This window comes from Nothobranchius furzeri, chromosome 2, assembly GCF_043380555.1.
Source record: "Nothobranchius furzeri strain GRZ-AD chromosome 2, NfurGRZ-RIMD1, whole genome shotgun sequence".
Taxonomy (NCBI): Eukaryota; Metazoa; Chordata; class Actinopteri; order Cyprinodontiformes; family Nothobranchiidae; genus Nothobranchius; species Nothobranchius furzeri.
The window spans coordinates 88,875,471-88,902,436 of record NC_091742.1 but is presented as its reverse complement, the minus strand read 5'-3'; the positions used below and the strand labels follow the sequence as shown (position 1 = coordinate 88,902,436).

Below are 26,966 nucleotides of genomic sequence, written 5' to 3'. Positions count from 1 at the left end.
GCTTCAGAAATTTAATTTTTGGGGGGTTCCAGGGTCCCTTGATGACTCTCGACTAGAGAGACGATCTGTCTAATGAACTTTCCCAACGTGGGAAATGACAGCCGTTGCAAACATTTCCAGTTTGGAGACTCCCTTTGAAAAAGCCCCTCTCACAGTTTGTCATTACCCTATGAGATACCGGCCTTGGCATCTCTGGTTAGAAGTAAAGGGTGTGCATCTGAGAGTGAGGAACTAAAAGTACCTAAATATGTTAGGAGACTGTCTACATTTGCACCATTTAACCCCATTGGTGTATTCATAAATAGCTCATTACCACACGTAGAACATCTTGTAGAAATGAAACAATATATGAACTCAAGTGCATGGCTCTGATCCATCAGAGATCTTCTTCTCCACAGCGAGGAACATCATCTCTTCTGTGTTTTAGTTTGTAATTCGGCACCTGAGGAACGTCGATAAAACCTTCAGTGTTGTGTCGTTCTCCTGCTCTCTCGATTTGTTTTTCTTTCTCTGAGGTTCTTATTTAAATGGGGTCTAGATTGGGTTCAAATCCTGGACAAGCCCCCAGTTGTCACAGTTTGAACGGGTGTTAACATAAGTCCATCAGGGTGAGCTCCATACACCAGCAGGTCCTGGTCCAGGTGTGTCTCCTCATCACCAGTCAAGACAAACCTTATTCTAGTGGTACCGTAGCTGGTACTGACCCAGTTGGGTCAAACCTACCCATGTTTCCTCTTTGGCTGCAGCTGCAGAGTTCTGTTGGGTTCTGGTTTCTGACCCAGATGGACCCCGGTTCCTCTCCTGAAGTTGTGTGGAGCTTAGACATCCACACATGACTGCTTGTTTAAGTATACATGAGCACTAAGTCTCTTACATCCCTGCGACAGCAGCAGCATGTATTATTAATGAACACACTCCCTCACACCACTGCTGCAGCCTTGTTTATTGTCTTTATTCACCACATATTTGCTGCATTGCACCTCTGTAATCTGTCCCCCTGGAAACACCGGAGACAGCTTGTTAGCGCGCTAACACTTCCTGTTGTGCTGACCACCGCAGTCTCAGCTACCAACGGACTTCTTCTGGCGTCTAATGAAGACAGTCCAGCTGCTTCAGCCAACTTTGATTCTGCATAAAACAAACTAAAGAGGACAAATGGACCTGATTAAAGTCTAACTCAGGCGGTAGAGTAAACTTAAAGGTTTAAGGCGTGAGGATATCAGCCTTTATGACCCTCTAGTGCTTTTCTGTAACTTTTTATGCCCCAAACATTTTGGAAACTAGATTTGTGTAAAACATTTAAATACGTTTTACGGATCAGTGAAAAAGTTCCGATTGTGTTTGGGTTTTTTATCTGAATTAAAGTAAATCACATAAACCTTACTTTGGTCTCTTTCATTTATTTTCATATAACACTGTGATCAGTTTGTCTCAATGATGCTCAAAATGTAATGTTTCTTTGGTAGGAATTTAATATCGGATACCTTAAAGTACGGATGTGTATCGGTGAAATTCTGGCGATACGATACGTATCACGATACGGGGAGACGATACGAAGTATCACGATATATTACGATACATTCAGCCAGATGATATTTGCAATTTTTAGACTGAATTTAATTCAATTCAATTCAAGTTTATTTATATAGCGCCAAATCACGACAAGAGTCGTCTCAAGGCACTTCACATAATAAACATTACAATTCACAGTTCATTAAGCCAATCAGAAATAATGTTTCCTATATAAGGAACCCAGCAAATTGCATCAAGTCACTGTCTAGTGTCAGTGACTATACAGCAGTCCTCACACTAAGCAAGCATTTAGCGACAGTGGAGAGGAAAACTCCCTTTTAACAGGAAGAAACCTCCAGAGAATCCTGGCTCAGTATAAGCAGCCATCCTCCACGACTCACTGGGGAATTTACAATAGAACAGAATAGAATAGACTTTATTGATCCCACAGTGGGGAAATTCACTTATTTATTGTAGGACAATTCAATAAATAGTCCAAACTGATACGTAACATGTTGAACATGAGGTATCTGAACCATGATAAGAGGGATTTACATTTTAATGATGTAAACAAAACCCATTGCACGCTGCTGCCAACTAGCAATCAGCATTTGATTTGCACCAAAAAAAGGAAATACACACATTTTTGCATGTAAATTCTTCCAAAATTTCTATACACGGCTTTAGAATTTCGAAACAATATCACAGGAAAAAATATCACAATATATTGCCATATCTATATTGTCTTACATCCCTACACAAAAGTTTAAAAAAATCATTGGAATGAACATTTGTCTTAAATTTAAATAGATTGTTTTTAAATTTGCATCAGTACAAACAAAAGATAAATATGCATTTCTCCTCTCTGAGATACAAACTTTCTCTTTGGAGTAGTCCCTCCAGGAGTGGCAACAGCCGATCATCTGTCTCCGTTCAGCCCTGTCTCCTACACCCAAGGCTGGACTGGCCTATCTGGCATTCTGGCATCGTCCCAGTGGGCTGCTTGCTCAATGTGGGACACCACCACCACCCCGCACACACATTCCATGAAACAGATACATTTCCTCGAGTGATTAAACACCAACCCCCACGCTTTCAGGTCCTATGGGACAGAAAAAGGCCGTGGCCAAATTGTCATACCAGTCCACCCTCTACCCTGAAACCAGCTAACTCCATGTCCTAGTAACCACAAAACCATTTATTTAATCATATACCAAAGTAATAGCAAATTATAATTGGCACGTAGGTCCTGCAGTACTTCGATCTTCCACCAGGAGGTAGAAGACTTGTACAAAGTTTAATGTAGCAGAAATTTGAGGAACGTACTAATCCTGTTAAAAGACATAGAGGTCAAGCTTAGTTTATGCTTGACGCATGTACATTCTGCATGGGAATGAGACTCAGGGATGGAACATGTGTCCCAACTTGCAGCATTTATGGTTCCTTCCTACCTTCTGCGGCTTGTCTCCACTTTGAGCCAATATTCTCCCAGACTGTAGGGGGCGGCGTGGGGCTCTTCGGACTGCATCCAACACTAAACCATAGTAGAAGTAGAAATCCCTGTTGTTTACAACATTTTTCCAGTGTTCTCGTCTATTCTGTGAGCAATTATTAAAAACGTATTGATCTTTATGGGCCGAATCATAAGGATGTCTGTACTTACAAACCTTTGCTACTACGAGCTCCTGCCAGTCTGCCATGTTTTTCTGTGCATAACCATCCGCATGGTTAGCAAATTTTCTGGTGCGTGGTGCAGGAATTTTGGGCCGCGCTGAGGCCACGCGGAGGGGCGTTGTTGCTGAAATGACAGAATTTTGCCGTGCGGACGCGTCAAGCTTAAACCAGGCTTAAGAAGTAAGAATGGTATTATTTGGCTTTCAGTAAGGTAGTGAAGGGATTTAAACGCTGCTGTTGAACTTCTTCAGATCATCTCTCATGGCGTTGAGCTTCGTTGTCACCAGTTACTCCCAGTTTGAGACGCTTTAAACTAGGGGTGGGCAAAATAAACGATATAAGGTAGAAACAATATAAAATTGGGTAATGATAGACTTTTGGGCTACATCGCAATACCGCGATATCGCAATAACACATGACGTCACTAAGATGTGCACCCTGCTGACATTGGGACAACAGAATGGCAGTGACTGCAAGCATAGAGTGAGCAGAGGAGGAGGCCTATATGCCTCAAGTGGCAAATATTTGCCACATGAGGATATTTAAAAGCATGTCATTTTGACGTATATAAACAGAGGAAAAAATATATCACAATATATATCGTTACCGCACACGCTTCAGATTATATCACAATATAGATTTGAGGCCATATCGCCCAGCCCTACAGTTTCTCCTGCCTTCTGGAGCTGGGTTTCTGTTCCGACCAGAACAGAAGAAGTTAAACGTGTTTACAAACCCTGGCAGAAACCTTCCAGGCCGTTTCTGTCGTCGTCGTAGAAAATAAAATAAACTCTCTTACAACTTCTACTGTATTCTACTCAGAACATCTCCAGTCAGAAGAAACATCATCTGCTGAAAATCAATCCTTCACACATTCCTCTGATCCTCTCTGCCTCAGCCACTCTTTATTGATTCTTCACACACTTGCAGGATAATCTCGCTAACACAGACACACACACACACACATCTGCTTCCGTCTTTGAAGAGGAGTGTGAGGGTTTCTGACTTTGAAGTGTTTTACTCTGTTTTCAGACGTGTAAGCTCTGCAGATAAAACATGAAAATTCTCAAATCTGCTTCAAAAACACGAGGAGTTGCGAAGTCGTATTACAGGGATTTCTGAAATAAGCTCACGCTGCACGCATGTTTTCACTCGCCAGAGAGCATCTGAGGAATTTGGTCCAGACTTTCCCTGCAGGTGTTCCTCAGACTCATTCATGGAGTCATTCAGAGCGGTGTCAGAGAGGACAGGAGGTCCACGGGGAGTAGAAACCCGTGTTTGTGTTGTGGTTGGGTTCTGGTGACGTCTCCTGCTCCGACACTCAGCAGCTGTAAACGCTCTGCAGGATTAGCTGCTGCTCTCGTGCGTGGCTGATTTATGGTTGGACCACAGTCTGAAGCACATTTGGACTTTTGGAATGTTCAGGATTTCCATTAAAGACAGTGATTTGGTTAAAAATCTCCTTTCAGGCTTAAAATCTAAGTGAAAAATGGTCTATTTATACAGCCTGGAGTCCTAGAACCCCCAAAGTGCTGTACAACACACCAGGCATTGACCCACACATGCAGAACATGCTAGTTTCATGCATGCATGAGGAGAACATGCTAACTCCACAGCAGTACCACAGCTGGGATTGGAACCTGCGACGGAGGCTGCAGAGCTACCTCCACCTGTGCAGACCCTATTTACTATGAGATGGGTGGAAAGCTGAGTTTACTTCATCCCCACTAGAAGATCGATGAAGCCCAGCCACGGGTCTCGGCTGCAGGATTCTTTTCTTTAGTCCTGCTAAAATAATCCTGAGTAAAACACGGAACCACTTCCTGTGTTGTCATCCTCGGGCCGACGGCCTCCTCTTCATCTAACGGGGGGGGTTCTCCATCTCAGCGGTGGCATAACAACAACGCTTCACCTGGAAAGTGCCCTCAGAGTCTCTCAGTGTGGGAAAAAGAGTGTTGTAGTGCAGAGTTTCAGGTTTTACAAGGCCATGGGGGGGGGCTGCATACCAGAGAGGAGGAGGAGTGACCTTTAAACAGGCTGGATGGATAACAGAGGAAGAGGAGAGCTTCTTATCATCTGTAGATACCGGTACTTTACATTTCTGTTTCTCTTTCTTGTTGATTAAGAGTCTTTTCAGCTGTTCTCATCAGGAGATGGTCTTAAATACCAGATTCCTCTGTGGTGGACCTTCTCCTGGTTGGAGGCCTGTCTACCACTAGAACATGGATGGTGTCGGCAGGATCTTTAGGAGATCTTCAGGTCCACATTAAGACCCCGAGGAACTCCTAGTGATAGCAGCAGTAATCAGCTTGGACAGAGGTGTAGTGATGGCTGGTTTCCATGGTGTCCAACCCTGTGATGATTGGAGTTGTCCCATAGTCAGTCCAGTCCATTAACTGGTTATGGGAATGAGCCAGTAACCAGCACGATCTAGCTAACTGGTGATTAGTCTCCAACAAGCCTTTAGTTTCATAGCAGCAATGAAGAATCCAACACTTTTCAGGTAACGGGTCCTACATGTGGACAGTTTTACTAATACAGCCATCGAGTTCAAGTTAGTTGGAAATTAGAGGAAAAAAAGATTGAGTTTAGTTCTTCTGCATAAATAATGATCATCTAAAATCCTGTTTAGTAGGCCAGAGTCGTACCAAAACCAAACATCTAACTCTAAAAGTGGCAGATTCTACCTGGTTGTTATTAACAGGTGTTTCCTTCACCGTTAGACAGCAGCTCATTATCTCACTTGTCTGCGAGTTCAAACCTGCGTCAAACGAGTCAAAAAGTTCTAATCTGTTCATCTGACGCCCGGTGTTGTTTATCCAGCTTTAGGGTTGATGTAGCTCCTGTCACCGAGTCCTGCTACTTATACCATTGTGTGTTTGGATTCGGTTGGTTTAGTTTAAATAAAACAAAGGCGTGGCGTTTCCTGTCCTCGGGTCGGACGTCTTCGGTGTGGATCAGGGTCGTGTGTTTGATTCAGCGGGTTTTTCTGGATGTTGGAGTTTATTCTACTGTAGCCGAGTCACCTCCACGGGGCCCTGAGCTGAACTAATCCACTCTCGTTGTCTGAGCCGACAGGTTTGGGCCTGCAGGTAGAGACAGAAAGACAGGTGTGTTGGGTGAGACAGCTGGATGTCTTGGCTACAGGGTGAAGGGTTGACCTCACCAATGACCCCTCCGCCTCCTCCTGTTTGATGACCTTTAGGGTCAATCAGCTGTGAGAAAATGTTACTGCCCATCCCTGCTCTCTGTTGAGTTTTTGTAATCGCTGTATGTGAGGTCACACACACACACACACACACACACACACACACACACACACACACACACACACACACACACACACTTTTTAGGTATTTATTTTAGGTGCTGTTTCTGAGTTTGTACTGGAACTTTGAGTCTGTTAATAAAGTCTTTCTGTCTATTCAGACCAGTTAATGATCAATAATCTAATATTAGCATGTTATTGCAAATAAATCTGGGGAAACTCTGTAGAAAACCTTTTATTTCGGCATGCTGATGTTCTGAATGTTTCCTGAAACCTTTGACTAAAAGTTCCTGGTTGTGTTAGCAGGTGAATAAATTCAGATTAGATTATAATCTGCAATCAACCAATGAAAAAACACCCAGGGTTTGATACGAAAACCAGCAATGAAAGCATAATGTGAGTGTGACGTTGGCAACATGCAAGAGCATGTAAGTGACCTGTGTTTTATATAGCACCTTCTAGAGTCCTAGAACCCCCCCAAGTCACTTTACAACACAATCATTCATTCATCCATGCTCACACAGACACACTCACATTAGCACGTGGACCAATCCTTTTTGGAGTTTGATTCAGAGTCCAGTAAAAAGTGTCAACGTGCTAGCACTTTCTTTCCCCTTTCATTGTTAGGTATCTGTTGGTTTTTAGTAGAGATGCATCAAAAATTCGGCCACCGAATAAATTTTCAGGTGAAAATGATGCAAAAGAGCATTTTTGGTTCAATTCAATTCAATTCAATTTTATTTATATAGCGCCAAATCACGACAAGAGTCGTCTCAAGGCACTTCCCGTAATAAACATTCCAATTCAGGTCAGTTCATTAAGCCAATCAGAAAAAATGTTTCCTATATAAGGAACCCAGCAAATTGCATCAAGTCACTGTCTAGTGTCAGTGACTTTACAGCAATCCTCACACTAAGCAAGCATTTAGTGACAGTGGAGAGGAAAACTCCCTGAAACCTGAAAAGGCTCAACAGCCTACTAAAAAAGGCTGGTTCTGTTCTGGGGACGACCATGGAACCACTGGAGGAGATAATGCAAAGAAGGATTCTCCAGAGAATCAAGAAAATGATGGACAACCCTGAGCATTCTCTTCACAAGACTGTCCAACAACAGAAGAGTGTCTTCAGTCAGAGGCTTCTTCGGTTTCACTGCAACACTCACCGCTACTGGAGATCCTTCCTGCCAACAGCCATTATAATATACTCTTTGATGACTTGATTATTATTATTATTCTGAGCTACTACAGCAATCAATTTCCCCTTGGGATTAATAAAGTATTTTTGAATTGAATTGAATTGAATTTTAACAGGAAGAAACCTCCAGAGGATCCTGGCTCAGTATAAGCAGCCATCCACCACGACTCACTGGGGATCGAGAAGACAGAGCAGACACACACACACACACACCAAGCAATGTTTCTATGGTTACATTGTGATTTCTTTTAGTAAATATTCTATTCGGTGAGAGATACACTTTATTGTATTTATCCTAGTGAATCTATAATTAAACGGGTAAACTAGTAGTAGCACATCCAACGTCAAGGAAAGCTAAAAGTTATTATCAGGAGAGGGAGAATGTTTAAGTGGTTAGCAGCAGTGTGCTAGACGATGGCCCCCTCCATGAGGCCACCGCGGCTCAGCAGAACATTGTTGTAGCTTCTTCTGGAGAGAAAAACACTTAGAGAAATATAAAAAAAAATATATAGCCAAAATACATAATAAACAGTCAAATGGAAATATCTACCTGCCATTTAACTGTTTTGCCTTCTTGTGAAGATTGTTGCAAAGAGAAACAATTAAACTTGATTAACCCCAGAGCCATGCGCACTGCGCTGTACTGACTGTAAATGAGGGGGAAAAACGATTTAATCGGATCCTTTTCTTACCTTTTCGACATGGTTTAATGTAAAAATTTCATTGAATACAAACTTTAGTTGCACCAGTCTAACGAGACAGAGCCTGGATTTGTATTCTGAACAGTTTAAACATGTTTAAAATGGAGACATGCGTGACGCGTCTAAAGTTCGCACCTGCTCAGCTATTATGGAAATTATGCTTATGTTTATTTATGTGGCAGACGTTTTTATCCAAAGCGACATACTTTTTTTTTTTTTACTTGTAGGGCATGTTGTGATCTGTGGGGGAAACCGGAGTACCCGGAGGAAACCCACGCATGCATGGGGAGAACATGCAACTCCACGTAGAAAGGCCACAGCCGAGTTTAAAACCTGCAACCTTCTTGCTGCGAGGCAACAGTGCTAACAACTGTGCCACCATGCAGCCCATTAAAATTAAACTAACAAGATGAATAACATGAAGTTATTTTTGGCACAGACCACATCCCCCACACTTTTGAAAAGCTTGCAACGCGCCTGCTACCAGTTGCAAAATGTGAAGGGGAACGATTTTCACAAATGGCAAGAATAAAAAATGAACTGAGAACAACACAAACTCAACAGCGCCTCAGTGCACTGTCACTGATGGCAATTGAATCTCAGCTTGTCAGGAATCTGGACTTTAATGACATTGTAAATGAATTTACTAATAGAAAGGCCAGAAAGCAGTTTTTCTGAAGGCAAGAGAGGAGACCAACAAGAGCAAAAAAAAAAGAAGAGAAAGGAGCCAGGAGTCAAGAGGAAGAAGGAGACTGGAGTCAAGAGGAGGAAGGAGACAGGAGACAAGAGGAGGAAGGAAACAGGAGACAAGAGGAGGAAGTAGACAGGAGACAAGAGGAGGAAGGAAACAGGAGACAAGAGGAGGAAAGAAACAGGAGACAAGAGGAAGAAGGAGACAGGAGACAAGAGGAGGAAGGAAACAGGAGACAAGAGGAGGAAGGAGACAGGAGACAAGAAGAGGAAGGAGACAGGAGACAAACAAAAAAATGCAAATATTTAACCCTTGTATCAACATAAGTAAGCAAGTTTTAATAGTGACAATGTCATGAAATGTCTAAAAAGTGTTTCTGGGTGGCAGTAATGGTAGGGGAGGGCAGGGGGTGGCTAAGCACATTGTGCCCAGGGGCCCCTGCAATGATAATCTGGCCCTGCTCGTCTGAAACGAGTGTCCGGCTCATACTCTACGAATAAAGCATTTTTGACGAATAGAGCTCTGGACGTCACGTGACTCAGAGCGTAGGCGCCATGTTGGAGGGCAACAAAGGTAAACAAAATGAATGGGATTGACTTGGATTTTGCTTCGTCTGAGTTTACTTCACACTTTAAAACCGAAGAAATCATTTTATATAGTCAGAAATTAAATAGATTAAACATCTTTGACCCTTACTATGCCCCTGAGATACTTTTTAAAAACGCCAGAAGCTGTCGGAGCAGACCTGGCCAGGGAACGCCTTGGGATTTCCCTGGAGGCGCTGGCCCAATTGGCTGGGGAGAGGGAAGTCTGGGCCTCTCTGGTTAGGCTGCTGCCCCCGCAACCCGACTCCAGATAATCGGATGAAAATGGATGGACGGACAGACGGACAAATAACAGATTTACAAATTTAAATAGAGTGCTGTGCTGTTTCAATGTATAAACTGAACGCCAAGAGAAATCACTAGTCAGATTTTTTCCGTGAATAAAATAAATATGTTAGGCGTCTCAGGATCTGTCTGAGATCTGTCTCAGTGAGACAGATAATAGCAATCAAAAGTGCTTTTATGTGTGATCTGACAATTGATCAACGATTGCTTAAAAATGAAATACAGCTTAGCCGGTTAATTGCTGTGATCATAAGACACGTAAACGGCAGCATGCAGAGCTCAACCTGCGAAAACCTTTACTCTCGGGATCCCAGTTTCATTTTAGCCCGGTCACTAGCGCGTTTTACTGCAATGATCCAACGTTTGCGGGGTTCCGGATCTGGGGTATCCTATAGAAGGCTCTTCCCTTATCTTGTCCGCGTCAGTTCTGGCATCCTGGGGCACAACAGGAATCTACCATATTTCCCGTTTGATTGAGTTTTCTGAGAATAACAAATAGCCCAGCCGCGGGCTTCTGCCTGCCAAGATGGCGCTGTTTCGATTTGAACTGTTGCATGCCGGGAGAAGTGACGTCAACTCCCGGAGCTCTATACGATCATGAAACGAGTAAAACTCGTAAATATCTGTAATCGTGCTGAAGGAAAATCCTCATTGGGTAACTGACTGTCTTCACGCTCTGTGATTGGCCAGTCACATAGAGCGCCGTCCCTCCTTCTACACAAAACTCTGTAGCCGGTAGCTCAGTCCAGCCCATGCATACACACACACACACACACACACACACACACACACACACACACACACACACACACACACACAGACCGTAACTGATCTCTCTGTGCTTGCTTCACTGTTGCTCACGTTTCTTCAGTACTCCCTAGGTTTTCTTCAGGTCGCCTCTTTTTCGGTTGAATATTTAAAGTTACTCTCTCTTCTCTCTCTCTCTCTCTCTCTCTCTCTCTCTCTCTCTCTCTCTCTCTCTCTCTCTCTCACACACACACACACACACACACACACATGCACACAGTTAATCAACATTGCTTTGTTAACTGTGTGTGAGAAAAAATGCGAACAACATTAGGGGAAAAAATCGGTTTAATCTAATTAAAATAAAATGGTTCTAGTATTTCATATTTCCTAGTTCCTACTGCATGAGTTCAGATGTATTAATTCATGCACTTAAATATGAATGTTCTGATTTTACTGAAAAACTTGTTCTGTAATAGTTCCTTTACTGTTGTAATCAAAAATATTTAATCTCTATTCTGAGGCTGCTCTGTAAATAGTTTTCAAATAAACACATAGCAACTTCTGATCAATCCATATCAATTTCAGATTTAAAATAATTTATTGATGTAAACCTCACCCACTCATTTCCAAACAATAAATAAGAGGTGCATTCATCTGTGTATCTCCTTTGATCCACATTAGTGATGTTTTCAGCACCAGAACAGTGAAGCAAAGAAACAGATTCCTGAGTTTGTTAGTAATTTTATTTATTAGGTGCATCTGACCTGTTCTATTTTTCTCTGAAATGAGATCAAATCAGTGCTTCTATGGGTTGTCTCCCCTCTGCACTGGAAAAATTTACTTTATTATAATGTTCACTGTAATGCATCTTGATGTTCTTAACAAATAAATTAAATCTAAGATATTGGTAGGTCTCTGATCTAACAGTCACCGGAAGTCAGACAAAACATAAAAGAATAAAAAAGAGCGGTTTGCTCTGTTTTAGTGAGCATTATACAAAAACCATCCTGCGTCACACACGCACGCGCGCGCAGAGCGCACGCGGCTCCACCCCTCAGTAGCACGAGGCGGAGGGAGGCATGTCCCTGCATGTTCCTGTCGGAGGTCGAGCCTCAGATCCGGAGAGAGAGAGAGAGGGAGCAGGTCGCTCCTCGCGCGCGCGGACACTCATCGATACCAGGATCGGTCCGATGGACCAGTGACGTCTCCGTCCGGGACTGGAGCCTCTGGTTCGGAGAACTTGTTGTATTTTCCGTGTGTTCCGGTGGACCGAGCCGCAGAGCAGCCATGGGTTTCTACGGAACCTTGAAGCTCATCTTCTACAAAGTGAGTAGCTATCGATTATTGATCCGCGCGCCGTGCTCCGCCGTAAAGGGACCTGAAGGTGGTCGGGCGCGTGCACAACCCGGAGGATGACGAGGCGTTTCTGGTTCTGACAGCGGAGTGTGTGTTCGCGTGCGCGCGTGTGTGGACCACTGCGGAACCGGGAGAGGAGCGAGCTGATTATTGATGATTGGTTGTGGCTCCTCCAGCTGATCATACCCCAGATCAGTCTAATCTGGTAAATTAGGAGATCAAAACCATCAGAGTCACCGAAAGCATCGTTCCTGCCCGGGAATCTCAGAGATCAGCAGCTCCGTTTGGGGTCTGAGGCTCAGTTATCTGTTTCTGCTGCATTAAATCCATAAACCGTGACGTGTTTCTGCCTCCCTGCTCCGAGGAAATGCAAATAGAGGAGGGGAGTTGCTCCAGGAGCCATTCAATCGTTCTGCCTGCTCTGCTGTGAGAATACAGAAACAAAGGTCAGCCGCTCAGAAGATCCACAAAGCCGCGGTTTTATTTCTATAGCGTCAAACTTCCAGATGGATGCAGCAAATCCAAACGTTCTCCCTTCTTAGGCTGACAACACACACATTAAATCCCATTAATGAGCCTGAAAACAACAAGAATTAAACCTAAATGTGTTTTTATTCCTGCAGGAGCAACAATCCCAAATGTTTTGTGTTTCAGCAGAACTCCAGCCTCCTACAGCAGGAACTGTGGTTTCTGTCAGATTAAATCAGTAACACTGATTTAATCTCCATCAGAGATAACGGATTAAAGCCTGAAAAAGACCAAACTGCTGCCTTGTTTGGGTGAAAAATCATCAAATTACCCTAAACCACCGGAATAAAAATCTGAGAGACTTAATAAAAACAGCATTTATTAGTTATTTTCCTAGTGGGAGGGATTAAAACCATAGACTGACAGGCGGTATTACTGATGACAGCTGCTTTAATCTAGAACACCTAAACTTTTTATCTCCGGTTGATCTGTAGCGTTGTTGCTTGTTTTAGGTTTAAAACTTCAGATTTGACCTGATGAGCAAAAAAAGTGTTTATTTTGGTTTAAAGAAGGGCTTTTATTCTGAAAAGCTAATAAAACTTTAAATCACAGTTTCTTTTTATTAAAACACCAAACTACCGGATTGTTAAATATTTATATTTATGCTGCAGTAGACCGATTTCTCTGTGCTGCTTCTGAATCCATGATCCAGTCTGATGTAGACGTGTAAACACGTTTTAAACGTTTGTTATTGACACTTTTACAGGTTACAGGCTGATACAGACCCACATGTAACTCCAGTGGTTCTTAAATGTTTAGAAAACCAAGAAAAGGGTTTAATATTTAAAGTCAGAAGCTTAAAATGGACTAAAATGTTCTATAAAAACACAAAATACCTAAAAATACTAAATACCTGCATGTGTTATTCTGATTATTGGACTTTTTGTTGCTTTATTATCATTTTAGCTTCATGATTTTGAGATTATTTTAGGTGATGAATCATTAAGTTCTTCTGGGTAGAGTCTAAACTGAGAGGTGCTCTGAGCATCTGGAACGACTGCTCTGGTTCTACTGGTTCCTGCAGGAGAACCGTTCTCCTGGCCGGGTTCTGCTTCCTCTGCTGGTCCAGACAGGTGTGACCAGATGTTGATCAGAGGCAGTGAGTTTGGGTCTGAATGAACGAAATGGTTCAAACTGACTGGAAATCAGTCTGAAACGTTCACACACACACACACACACTCGCATACATTTTCTCTGTCTCACACACACACACACACACACACACACACACACTCATCTATTTTAAACCAGCGCTGTGGCGGCCACATTCCTCCGATTTTCTGCATTCCTGCGTTCATTCAGCTCCCAGAGTCGGGAGCAGACTCAGAGCTGCGGGTCGCTGCGTTCGGGGACCTCTGAGAGTGTAGGTGTTTCCAGCGTCTGTGTGGCTGCAGCAGCTGGTTGATGATTTTCAGGCTGGAACGCGAACAGGAAGTGGTTTTTCCAGACTCGAGCGGTTTTCATGTTTAATGATTACCTCAGGAATCTGCTGATATACGTCATGAAGGGAGGACGTTATTTTAGGATCATCTGTTATGTTGGAATTTGGCGAGATCTGATGAAACGATTCAGCTTCATTATGGATCAGAACACAGAAGAAGTTTGTGCTTTTAGTAGTTGGACCTGATGGACAAGAGACACAGCTGATGGGTCAGTCAGTCCAGAACTCTGATGGGACACCACACAGTAATCCCAGCTCCATGTGTAATCCCTTTAGTAGTCTGGGGTCAGGTTAACAGTGACCTGGGTGTTGTCCTCCTGGATGAGGAGCTCCACTGAGGTCCAGAGGACTAGAGTGTGTCCCTCCAACATGGAGACGATAAACAAGAGCAGGTAGAAGATCAGAGACAGACCTGATGGGACCAGCTCACCCCACACAGAGAGAGAGAGAGACAGTTAGAGGGTTTCTGGATGTTTCTCCTCTGGAGACGAGTCCTCAGACCTGTCAATAAAACCAATTCACCAATTTTCTACATGTTTCTCTCTAATTTAGCTACAAAACCAAAAGAAATCTGTTAAATGACACAGATTTACTCAGAAAAATGCTTTTATTTTGAAGTTTCCTGTTGAAGCGTACTTAGCTGTTTGTGTTCAGGAGCACTCGTGTGCTTGTGTCTTCGTCCGTCTAGAGCTCCTTTATTTAACCGAGGACGAGTGTTACGTCTCCGCTGGGATAAACCGTTTTGAAACCAGTGGAAGCTTTTTGTGCGTTGCTGTCGTTGCAGAGCCAGGTGCAGCCTCGAGGCTTCACAGAAAACAAGTTTTTAGATCATTTAGTAAGTCCTGTGGGTCCAGGAGCTTGGGCTCACCATACTTTATGTCTCTGTGTCTCCAGATGAAGAGGAAGCTGGACCACGGTCCAGATGGACGGCCGTTCCCATCGGGGAAGAAACACTGCAAGGGCAGCGGCTACCTCAGGTACCTTCAGTCCGTTACGGTGGTCGTGTCTCCGTGGAGGTCAGCTTAGATGCATCTGGTGTGGTTTAGAACCACCGATGTTGGACTCAAGACCTCTGCTTCTGTTAATTAAATAAATGAACAGAAAGATTCAACAGCAGCAGCTTTAGCTTCTGCATCTTCCTCTGCAGCCCCGCCAGCCTGGCTCAGGCCACGCCCACCACCTTCGGGGACCTGCGGCTGGCCAATGGGCACTCGGCTCAGAGACGACGGGTCACCTCGGGCCCGCCTCCTTCGGGCCTGCAGGACTGGCTCCTCACCTTTCAGGTGAGCCTCTTGTTCAGATGGAATATTCTCACCTGTGGAACCAAAACGGTTCTTCTGGGCCAGTCAGAGCCAGAACCTGCTGCTCCTGAGTCTGACCTCCAGCCCTGTTCTTGTGCCAAATGGATTCGTCTCCTTCTGCTTCCTGAACACAATCTGCCTCAGAGCTGTACTTGTGCAACCACTAAAAGGAGCATGCAAGGACACACACGCACACACACACACACACACGCACACACACACGCACGCACGCACGCACGCGCACGCACAGCCAAACAGAAACAACATGGCTGCTGCCCTCTGTAGCTTCCAGAGGAAGATCAAAGATGAAAAGGAGACGAAGCAGGAGAGTCAGACGTTGGGTAAACGGTACTGATGGCGGTTCTAACGGCCCTGTGTCCCGTCCTGCAGACGTGGAGCGGTCCAGAGCGTCTCCTGGCTCTGGACGAGCTGATCGACCGCTGTGAGACCAGCCAGGTGAAGCACATGATGCAGGTGATCGAGCCTCAGTTCCAGAGAGACTTCATCTCGCTGCTGCCCAAAGAGGTACAGCCACGTGGGGAGCATCTCCCAGACCCAGAACCGGGCCCGGTTCTAAGGTTCTGTTTGTGTCTGCAGCTGGCCCTGTACGTGCTGACCTTCCTGGCCCCCAGAGACCTGCTGCAGGCCGCTCAGACCTGCAGGTACTGGAGGATCCTGGCTGAGGACAACCTGCTGTGGAGGGAGAAGTGCCGCGAGGAAGGTGACCTTTGACCCCCATCACACCTCAGAACTCTGGGTTCAATTGGTTTAGTCCTTTAAATGTTCCACCTACAGGAGGATCTTTGTTGACATCTTTTTTCATCTTAGTGCTCACGCGCGAGTGGCTGTGTGACAACAACAACAACACACACACACACACACACACACACACACACACACACACACACACACACACACGATATATCCAGGGTTCCCGCGGTGTCTTAAAAAGTCTCAAAAGCATTAAATCTAAGAATTTGGAAATAACATCTTAAAAAGTCTTGAATTGAACTTGATGAAGCCTGTAGGAACCCTGATATCAACACTTTTAGGAGAGTTTGTGGGCGAAATCCTGGATAAGTAAACACTTTAACATCCAAAGAGAGGAGAAGCTTCACATCTTTACCAAAGACAAAGTTAAAGTCATTAACTCATTCACTGCCAGCCGTTTCCTGACCACTAACGGCCTTCGCTGCCAGCGTTTCTCACCGTTTTTACGGTTTTTTAAGAGTCACAGAACGTTGCGCGCTAGCATGATGTCGTTGCCAAAACAACCAAAACAAAGCGGAGACTCACCTCTTACATCAGGAAGAATCTGTGTGTTTTGAGCGTTATCCGTTCTTTCGTAATCCGTTGTCGAATTGTGATCGGCAGACGCTTTTCCGGTTCGCGCCTCACTTTTTTTTACAGGAACGGCCCAAAACGATCTCCTAACACATGGATGTGTTGCTTCCTGATCATGTGACGTGTGACGTATGCGGATGAAGATCAGCTTCAGGGCTGAGGTGTTTGTTCTCTCAGCGCGGGGGCTCGTTCCGATGCTCAAACAGTAAAAAAATGCAAATGGCAGTGAATGAGTTAAAAGCCTGTATGAGCTCTGGGATGACGACGTCAGTCCGATTCACCGGGGGTTTTCCACAGAGCTGCCGGGACCCGGACCCTCCGCTCGTGAAAAACGAAAGGCTTCCTGGCCTCTGGAGGCCGGCGATCGTTTAGTTTTAAGGGAAAGCTGAGCTGATTTCTTCTGAAAACAGAAAGCTGTGGTCGCGCTAATGGCAGCAGTTAGCTCACGGCGTTATTTACATCACCTGTGGGTAGCGGCCAAAGAAAACCGATAAATCCTCACTGCTGCAGCAGGTCTGGGTACGTCTTCATCAGTCAGTGCCCTCGTTTGTTTATTATTTAATGAGAGCGGTGTGAGACGCCTGAATCAGAACATGGATTTAAAATACACAAACATGAATGTTTTTAACGACATCTTCTCTAACGAACAAATACGTAGTCACAAGGACTTACCGTGATCAGAGTGAGCCTCACTAACTGTCCGGTGCTGCACGAGTCCAGGCTTTCGTCGGAGAGTCCGGGTCGCTCGCTGTCATCTCTGGTGAAGGTCCTCAGTCATCCAGGGAGCACCACAATCATCTCTTTCATATTTAGCGGTTGTTTACGGAGGAAATTCCAGTAAAACTTTTTATCAAGCCTCCCACGAGCCGACCTATCAACCACACAGCAAGAATGATCCATCTGCCTCGCTAAGTCCTCCTCTAAATGTGAAAAACAACCGAATTATAGGCTAAATGCGCCGCTACATGCCACACACTCCCGCCACGCAATGTGAGAAACAAACACTGACATCACAAAAGATCCTCCTATTGGGTAGCATGTTTCAGATCTGAGCTGCAGTCTGATCCAGCGTGTTTTTAATGGGTCTTTGCTGCTTTTTAAATACGTTTTAGGATATTTTGGTTGTTTTGTTGATTCTTGATCAGTTTAACTCTGATTATGAATCATTCAGACGGTAAAAGATTTTGTTTAAGGCAAAAATATTGGATTGGTGAAAAAGCACTAAATTAAATGCGTTAGTTGTCAGAAATAAATGTTTTTAGAGTAAGTTTATCTGTTAGGATTTGATTATTTATCCTGTTTTCTTGTATTTTAGAGCAGCGTTAACCCTCAGAATGATGCATTAAATAAACTCTGAGACGAAGACGATCCCTGTCTTGGACCGTTACCTGATAGAAGAGCCAGTTCCACTTGGAGCTAGATGTTTACCTGAAGGGGAAGTTAGCAGCGCCGAGCAGCAGCAAATAAAACCTGATGAATAAATAAAGAGCGGGAGGAGGAGGGCAGGAGGCAGGTTGTCGATGATCTGGTCTGAAAACATGTACAGCTGTTGTTTATGGATTAGTTACCTGAGCAGAAACACTACAGGTGGGTTTCCACACGACAAACAACAACAGGCAGATGAGAGAAGACTCTAGATGTAAAAAGCTTTCTAACCTGGAGGTGAGATGGAGATCCTGCTACACACAATCCATCACTCCTTTCATTCAGCGCAATGCAGTGGCTGTGTGTGTGTGTGTGCGTGTGCGTGCGTGTGTGTGCGTGTGTGTGTGTGTGTGTGTGTGTGTGTGTGTGTGTGTGTGTGTGTGCGCGCGCGTGTGCGTGTCTGGGCGTTATGCCAGTCAGTGGAGATTCACTGCCAGCACTCGGCAGCCATACCAATGAGGCTACCTAGCGTTAGCGCCACAACACAGCCATACTAATGAGGCAGTGCTAGCTGCGGCTCCACGGCTCCATAAATAAGGCTAATTATTACCCGTCCTGCTCCACCACTGGGAACCGTGTTGCTGTTAGTCACAAGTCAGTCAGAATACAAATGTAGCTAGCCTTCATTAGCAGTGCTCCACTTACATACTAATGACACGGCTGTGCTTGTTCATGCTAACCAGCATGAGGAAACACACATGATAGGCTGTCATTCATTTATTAGACAACTGATGAATAACTGATTTGCTTTCAGAGCTCATAACTCGGCTTAATTTGGTTTAGTTAAGAAGCTCCATTTCACAGCAACGGTCATCTGAAGGAGCTAAAGACAACAAGTCTAGTCCTGATCAGGTTCAGGACAGGTGTTTGCTGTATCTTCAGTTCAGGTGTAATAAAATCAGCCCATACACATCTATCCGGTTGGATTTAATCTGCATTTTAATCCCTTCTACTGAGCAGAAGCAGGGAGATAGTAAGAAGGGATAAGTCAATATGTCCGCCTGTAGCTGAATAGCTAAAGACATGAGCCAGGCTAACCTACTATGTCCTCCAGCAGTTGGAGCCTGTAGCAGCATAACTAAAGGTGTGAGCCAGGCCATGGTTGTTATACGATCTAAATAGTTTAGCTCACTTAAATCTACTACCTTTCAAGCTACTGGGTAAAATGACTGCAATTTAAGCTAATGTTTGGTGAGTTAACTTCAAAGCTATCAGTTACAGATCCGTTGCGGGTGTCTGGGAACTTTCAGTTTAGTTTCAGTGAGTCCAAAAGCGCAAAAGAAATGTGAGACAACTCTGGGGGGAGTTGGAGTGTCTGGGTCAGTTAAGTTGTACTTAAACCACTCTATCACTACTATATAACCATGCATCTGCAAAACAGTAACCCTAGTTTCATACACCTTAGTGTCATACACCCTAGTCATACACATTAGTTTCATACACCCTAGTCATACACATTAGTGTCATACACCCTAGTTTCATACACCCTAGTGTCATACACCCTAGTCATGCACATTAGTGTCATACACCCTAGTGTCATACACCCTAGTGTCATACACCCTAGTTTCATACACCCTAGTTTCATACACCTTAGTGTCATACACCCTAGTTTCATACACCTTAGTGTCATACACCCTAGTTTCATACACCTTAGTGTCATACACCCTAGTTTCATACACCCTAGTTTCATACACCCTAGTTTCATACACCTTAATGTCATACACCCTAGTGTCATACACCCTAGTTTCATACACCTTAGTGTCATACACCCTAGTTTCATACACCCTAGTTTCATACACCCTAGTTTCATACACCCTAGTTTCATACACCTTAGTGTCATACACCCTAGTTTCATACACCCTAGTTTCATACACCTTAGTGTCATACACCCTAGTTTCATACACCCTAGTTTCATACACCTTAGTGTCATACACCCTAGTTTCATACACCCTAGTTTCATACACCTTAGTGTCATACACCCTAGTCATACACATTAGTGTCATACACCCTAGTTTCATACACCTTAGTGTCATACACCCTAGTTTCATACACCCTAGTTTCATACACCTTAGTTTCATACACCTTAGTTTCATACACCCTAGTTTCATACACCCTAGTTTCATACACTCTAGTTTCATACACCTTAGTGTCATACACCTTAGTGTCATACACACTAGTGTCATACACCCTAGTTTCATACACCATAGTTTCATACACCTTAGTTTCATACACCATAGTTTCATACACCATAGTTTCATACACCTTAGTGTCATACACCCTAGTTTCATACACCCTAGTTTCATACACCCTAGTTTCATACACCATAGTTTCATACACCCTAGTTTCATACACCTTAGTGTCATACACCCTAGTGTCATACACCCTAGTTTCATACACCTTAGATTCATACACCCTAGTTTCATACACCCTAGTTTCATACACCTTAGTGTCATACACCCTAGTTTCATACACCCTAGTTTCATACACCTTAGTGTCATACACCCTGGTTTCATACACCCTAGTTTCATACACCTTAGTTTCATACACCCTAGTTTCATACACCCTAGTGTCATACACCTTAGTTTCATACACCCTAGTTTCATACACCTTAGTGTCATGCACCCTAGTTTCATACACCCTAGTTTCATACTCCTTAGTTTCATAAACCTTAGTGTCATACACCCTAGTTTCATACACCCTAGTTTCATACACCTTAGTGTCATACACCCTAGTTTCATACACCCTAGTTTCATACACCTTAGTGTCATACACCCTAGTTTCATACACCTTAGTGTCATACACCCTAGTTTCATACACCCTAGTTTCATACACCTTAGTGTCATACACCCTAGTTTCATACACCCTAGTTTCATACACCTTAGTGTCATACACCCTAGTTTCATACACCCTAGTTTCATACACCCTAGTTTCATACACCCTAGTTTCATACACCTTAGTGTCATACACCCTAGTTTCATACACCTTAGTGTCATACACCCTAGTTTCATACACCCTAGTTTCATACACCCTAGTTTCATACACCCTAGTTTCATACACCTTAGTGTCATACACCCTAGTTTCATACACCTTAGTGTCATACACCCTAGTTTCATACACCTTAGTGTCATACACCCTAGTTTCATACACCCTAGTTTCATACACCTTAGTGTCATACACCCTAGTTTCATACACCCTAGTTTCATACACCTTAGTGTCATACACCCTAGTTTCATACACCTTAGTGTCATACACCTTAGTGTCATACACCCTAGTTTCATACACCTTAGTGTCATACACCCTAGTTTCATACACCCTAGTTTCATACACCTTAGTGTCATACACCCTAGTTTCATACACCTTAGTTTCATACACCTTAGTGTCATACACCCTAGTTTCATACACCTTAGTGTCATACACCCTAGTTTCATACACCTTAGTGTCATACACCCTAGTTTCATACACCTTAGTTTCATACACCTTAGTGTCATACACCCTAGTTTCATACACCTTAGTGTCATACACCTTAGTGTCATACACCCTAGTTTCATACACCTTAGTTTCATACACCTTAGTGTCATACACCCTAGTTTCATACACCTTAGTGTCATACACCCTAGTTTCATACACCCTAGTTTCATACACCTTAGTGTCATACACCATAGTGTCATACACTTTAATGTCGGATATACAGAGTCTCCAACAGTCACAGGCCAGTGAGATAATGCTTTGTTGGGCTGAATCAGGGATCTTTATGGTTTAATGTTCTTCATTTTTATTTATGAAACTCTCCTTTAGTGTTATTTCAAATATAGAACAGGAAACCAGCATAATTTCCCTTTACTTTGAAATGAAACTTTCAACATAAACAAGATCCTTCTTCAAAAAAAAGAAAAAAATACTGCGTTCTGATAACCCGAGTCTCTGATGCGTCTGCCTCTCCAGGTATATCAGAGCGTGTACATCGCAGGGATTGTGAGCAACCCGGTGCTGACATCAGCCCGTGGAAATCGGCCTACATCAGACAGCATCGCATAGAGACCAACTGGAGGAGGGGCGACGACAGGGAGCCCTCTGTGTTAAAAGGTCACGACGATCATGTGATCACTTGCCTGCAGTTCAGCGGAGACCTGATAGTGAGCGGCTCCGACGACAACACGCTCAAAGTCTGGTCGGCCATCACCGGGAAGGTAGGAGACCGTCGCAGAGGCAGACATATTGATTATGTAGATGGTGTCATCCTGCTGCTTCAGCTGAAACCACATCAGTGTCTGTGGGTCCGTGCACTCACTTTGTGGTGTGTGTGTACGTGCGTGCGTCTGTGTGTGTTAGTCCTTGCTTAATTTTCAGCTTGCTAGGAGCTACTGATGCTCGCGTGCCCTCCTGGCTCCTGAGAGGTGTTATTTATTTAAGGCTTTTATTTCCTCTGAGTAATTTAGATTTTAATTTCAGGGCCGGATTTCATCCTGCAGCGATAAAACATGATGTCTAACGACCCGTAGGCTCCTTTAGTCATATGAAAGGTCTTTAGTGTCTGACTGCTGGTTTGGTTTAACAGAAGCCAACCGACCCGTCCAGGCGTGTTGCAGAAAAGCTGTTTAAACACACACACACACACACCGCCCCAGGCTGCTTTGTTTCAATGCAGTTTATACAGCTTGTGTGTTAAAGGAGAAAACACTCTGTCTCTGTTTGCAGGTACTTTAGTTTTTACTCACATGATGTTCTCCTGCAGCGAACACCTGCTGACCTTTAACCCCATTTATGTCCTATAGATACAGTCTTCATTTATCTTCTTGCCAACATGCAGAAAATAAAACCAACAAGTCGTTCTGACCCTGGGGCAACTATTTAGCCTCATATCTGGTGTTTAAATTACAAACGTTAGGGAGATGAGACGGCCGTTTTGTGAGTCAGAAGAATTCCACACAGAATCCTGAAGGAGCACAGTTCAGATGTTTCGGATCAGGGATGTTTGGTGTGGAACAGAAACGTGGCTCAGGTGAGGGACACGTGTGTCCGTCTGGTTTCGGTTAAACATTCTTCAACCCAACACACCCAGTCTCTGTGCAGACCTGTCCCGGTCTTCTTTAAGACACGTCATCGTCGTGGAAACCATTACATCATTAGTCCTTTTGGTTAGTACTGATGGAAGAAGAGCGGGCTTCATCACCTCCATCCCCTCTGTCTTAAGCAAACCCGTCAGCACGGCGTGACGGCTCCAGAGCCGGGTGGTGCCGCTGCTACTGGCTTCCTCCTCTTGCCTCTGCAACGTTTGCCCCACGTTGCCACGGCAACCCCCACCACAGCACTTTGGAGGGGAAACGGCATTCTTTCAGTGCGTCCTTGGATAGTAGCTGTGAAAGTGGAACAAATATTGACACGCAGGTTTATAAAGAATGTAACAGTGGAAATAAGCAGCTCCTCTCCGTCCAACGAGCTCGTTTAGTTTTCAGACAGTTCTGTCAACAGATGGGATTTAAACACTTTACCTGAAATGCAGAAAGTATTCAGGTTTAAACAGAATTTAAACTCTAATCATCATTTTTTGGTTTTGTTTGGTGTTAATCACAGTTTTAAAATCACAAATATTTACTCACGCGTCACTTTTCCTGTTTTTTACTCCGGTGGTGCCCTCAGACGTCACCCCGTTTATTCCAGAGCTGTCTAAATTAAGCGTCTGCCCCCCTCGTCTCCGTGTCTTCCTGTCTCAGTGTCTGCGCACGTTGATGGGCCACACCGGAGGCGTCTGGTGCAGTCAGATGGCCGTCGCCACGGTGATCAGCGGCTCCACCGACCGGACGCTGCGTGTGTGGGACGCCGAGAGCGGCAAGTGTGTGCACACGCTGTACGGACACACATCCACCGTGCGCTGTATGCATCTCCACGGCAACAGGTTATACACACACACCTCAGGAACTCCTTATCTCTATGGTAACCAGCAAATGCAATAATTTAGTTGTAATATTTTTTATTTGGTTGCACAAATAATGATATGCTGTGAGATTCTATCAGACAAAGGGATGTTCCAATTTGCTGACGTGTCAGTGACACGGTGCCTCCCCCCCCCCCAGGGTGGTGTCGGGCTCTCGGGACACGACGCTGCGCGTTTGGGACGTATCAACGGGTCGCTGTGAGCACGTGCTGACGGGTCACGTGGCTGCAGTGCGCTGCGTCCAGTACGACGGCCGGCGCGTCGTGTCAGGGGGCTACGACTACATGGTGAAGGTTTGGGACCCCGAGACGGAGGTGTGTCTTCACACACTGCAGGGACACACCAACAGAGTTTACTCTCTCCAGGTAAGGACACACCTTTAAACTCTGACTCAAGCCAAGTCTCCTGTTTGGGTTGTAACAGTTTTTATTCCTTCAGTTTGACGGCGTGTTTGTGGTGAGCGGCTCGTTGGACACGTCCATCCGAGTCTGGGATGCAGAGACAGGTAGAAATAGTAGGTGATAGCTTGACGAATCTTAAATGTAAACGAGCTAAACTGGATCTGGTAAATCCAGGTGGGTGTGTCCACACGCTGACCGGCCACCAATCCCTGACGAGCGGCATGGAGCTGCGTGACCACATACTGGTTTCCGGGAATGCCGACTCCACGGTGCGAGTGTGGGACATCCGGTCAGGACAGTGTCTCCACACACTGCAAGGTGAGATGAGGACACTGTGGTAAAATATCTTCATCAGCTGAAAGAGCGTTGTGTTTGAGGTCAGGGGTCACCGCGTGTTGATGTGTTTCCTTCAGGTCCCAACAAGCACCAGTCAGCAGTGACGTGTCTGCAGTTCTGCAGAGGTCTGGTTCTGTCTAGTTCTGATGACGGGACGGTTAAACTGTGGGACCTGCGGACCGGAGCCTGGCTGCGGGATGTGGTGGTTCTGCAGAGTCGGGGCTCAGGTCAGAAATGCGCACCTTTACATAAAGTTTCCTTAAAAATGTGGAGCGTTTTGTGTGATTTACACGATGGTATCATCAGCATATAAAGTGATTCTGCAGTGGGCCGAGTATTCATCCCTGAGGAACGCCTTCATCAACCATTTAAAGCCTTAAGTCCAAATCATCAACCTTTTTTTTTAAAAAACGTTTAAGGGTCTGGATTAGTATGCCTAAAGTGGACAAAAGACATTTTGTCCTCTTTAGGACAATTCTGCGTTTGTCTGTAAACGCTCCCTTGATTCTCTCCAGGTGGAGTTGTGTGGCGAATCCGGGCGTCCGACACCCGGCTAGTGTGCGCCGCAGGAAGCAGGAACGGCACAGAGGAGACCAAACTGCTGGTGTTGGACTTCGACCTGGACGAGAAGAAGGAGGCGGTGGACATAAATTGAAAGAGGAAAAGGAACACTTCACTGGGGGTTTACTTAGTAATGGCAAAGCCATAGACCTTTTTTTTTTTTACCAAAGTCCTGACCGAATCCAGTTTCCTCTCATCGGTCAGGTGTGAATGTTACGACATGTTCTGATTGGTTGCCATGTTTGCTGCTGGAGGACACTTAAACAGCCTGATGGAGGACAGAAACACTACACGATGCTCAGGTGTCTCCCTCTCAGAGACTGATGGGAGTTTGAATGTAGCTGATGGGAAACGACGACGAGCGAGGCCATTCCTTTCTCTTTTTGCTGCTGTACCAATGAGGAGGAGATGATTCAAACGAACCAATCCAATCCTACCAAATCCTGACGGACAGAGACAACCGGCCCTCAGAGACGCCGGAGACGAGCCTCACGTTCTGTCAGTGTTGTTTATTTCACATTTGGTCTGTTTCCGAGCTTCTAACCAGCTCAGCCCCGCTGTTACACGTTTGGGAAGCAAACGGTTTTCCCATCATGCAGCGAGGGAAACCACAACCAGAGCCTCACATCCGGAGTACTGAAGACCTCTGAATCAGTCGGAGGTTTGGTTTGTCCACATGTTTCTGATGGAAGTGGAGGGAAATCTGGAGAAGGGAGAAAAGTTCTAGGACCTCAGAGTTTCGCCGATTCATTCCTCTACCTGTTTCCAGAAAAAGCAGTAAAATAGTCTTAAAAGAGTTCCTAAATGATGAGAAATATTTAAATACCAGTCCTGATAATCCTGTCTTCATCTCCTTCTGAGCCACACTTTATTAAAACTAGTAGCTCACTGGGCTGCAACCAGTTAGAGGTGCATAAATGTCCCAGCTGTGGACACTTCTGAGACGAGGTCTGTTGTGAGCATTAGGTTTTTTTTTTTTTTTTTTGTTTTGACTGATTTGTCAGCGTCCACGAATCTATTTTAATATATTGAGCAAATTATTTAGTTTCCTTTAGTCTCAGTCTGGTCTCCAGCTCCTCCCAGCGTCTGTTCGGAGTTGTTCAGAGTTCCTGCGGAACGACGGCGAGACACCGTCGCTCACGCAGGGGAGCTGTTCTGAGATAATCTAGAAACTTCCTCCCAAATTGTCTCACGCCTCATCAGTCGCAGCCCAGTGAGCCACCCGGTCCCATAATCCATAATCTCTAATCCAGCATCAGAGAAGAGTCAAATTATTTTCATACAGCCATTATCTGACTCTTATTTTATTAATAACTAAAATAAATCAAAGAGACTTTATAATTCTAGAGCAGGCCTGAGCTTAGTCATTATTACGATATAATAATAATAAAATATATCATTTATCAATCAGAATATTTTCTATGGTTTCTCTTAAATGTGTGATTTTCTCAAAAAGAATAGAAACAAACTCGAGTAGAAGAAATGTTTGTGTTTCTGCTCGAGTGGATCCCGCCCCTCCTGATAAACGTTTATTACTGTTTTAGAGACAAACGATCCACGCGGCTCTCATCCAGCTCAACTGTCTTTATTTTAGACACGATCATGACTCTTTATGGCCTTTTTTTAAAGAGCAAGTCACCCCCTACCAGAGTCTAACTCCAA

At 44.4% G+C, this 26,966-nt stretch overlaps 1 protein-coding gene across 2 annotated transcripts in view; it reads left to right on the top strand.

Annotated features, from left to right (window-relative positions):
- The window catches only part of LOC107376820 (F-box/WD repeat-containing protein 7), a 49,971-nt gene extending 24,384 nt beyond the window's left edge, over positions 1 to 25,587 (top strand). The window contains exons 1-12 of one of the 2 annotated variants that reach the window (XM_015946116.3): positions 11,700 to 12,005; positions 14,899 to 14,981; positions 15,152 to 15,287; positions 15,696 to 15,830; positions 15,903 to 16,026; positions 22,017 to 22,261; positions 23,786 to 23,967; positions 24,146 to 24,371; positions 24,445 to 24,511; positions 24,582 to 24,725; positions 24,821 to 24,970; positions 25,259 to 25,587. In XM_015946116.3, the coding sequence (XP_015801602.3) occupies positions 11,769 to 12,005; positions 14,899 to 14,981; positions 15,152 to 15,287; positions 15,696 to 15,830; positions 15,903 to 16,026; positions 22,017 to 22,261; positions 23,786 to 23,967; positions 24,146 to 24,371; positions 24,445 to 24,511; positions 24,582 to 24,725; positions 24,821 to 24,970; positions 25,259 to 25,398 (1,869 nt within the window). In that variant the 5' untranslated portion in view covers positions 11,700 to 11,768 and the 3' untranslated portion in view covers positions 25,399 to 25,587. Of the gene's footprint in view, positions 1 to 11,699; positions 12,006 to 14,898; positions 14,982 to 15,151; positions 15,288 to 15,695; positions 15,831 to 15,902; positions 16,027 to 22,016; positions 22,262 to 23,785; positions 23,968 to 24,145; positions 24,372 to 24,444; positions 24,512 to 24,581; positions 24,726 to 24,820; positions 24,971 to 25,258 lie in introns of those variants that run through there. The other variant, XM_015946115.3, reaches the window with a different exon arrangement.
- The last annotated feature ends 1,379 nt before the right edge of the window (positions 25,588 to 26,966 follow it).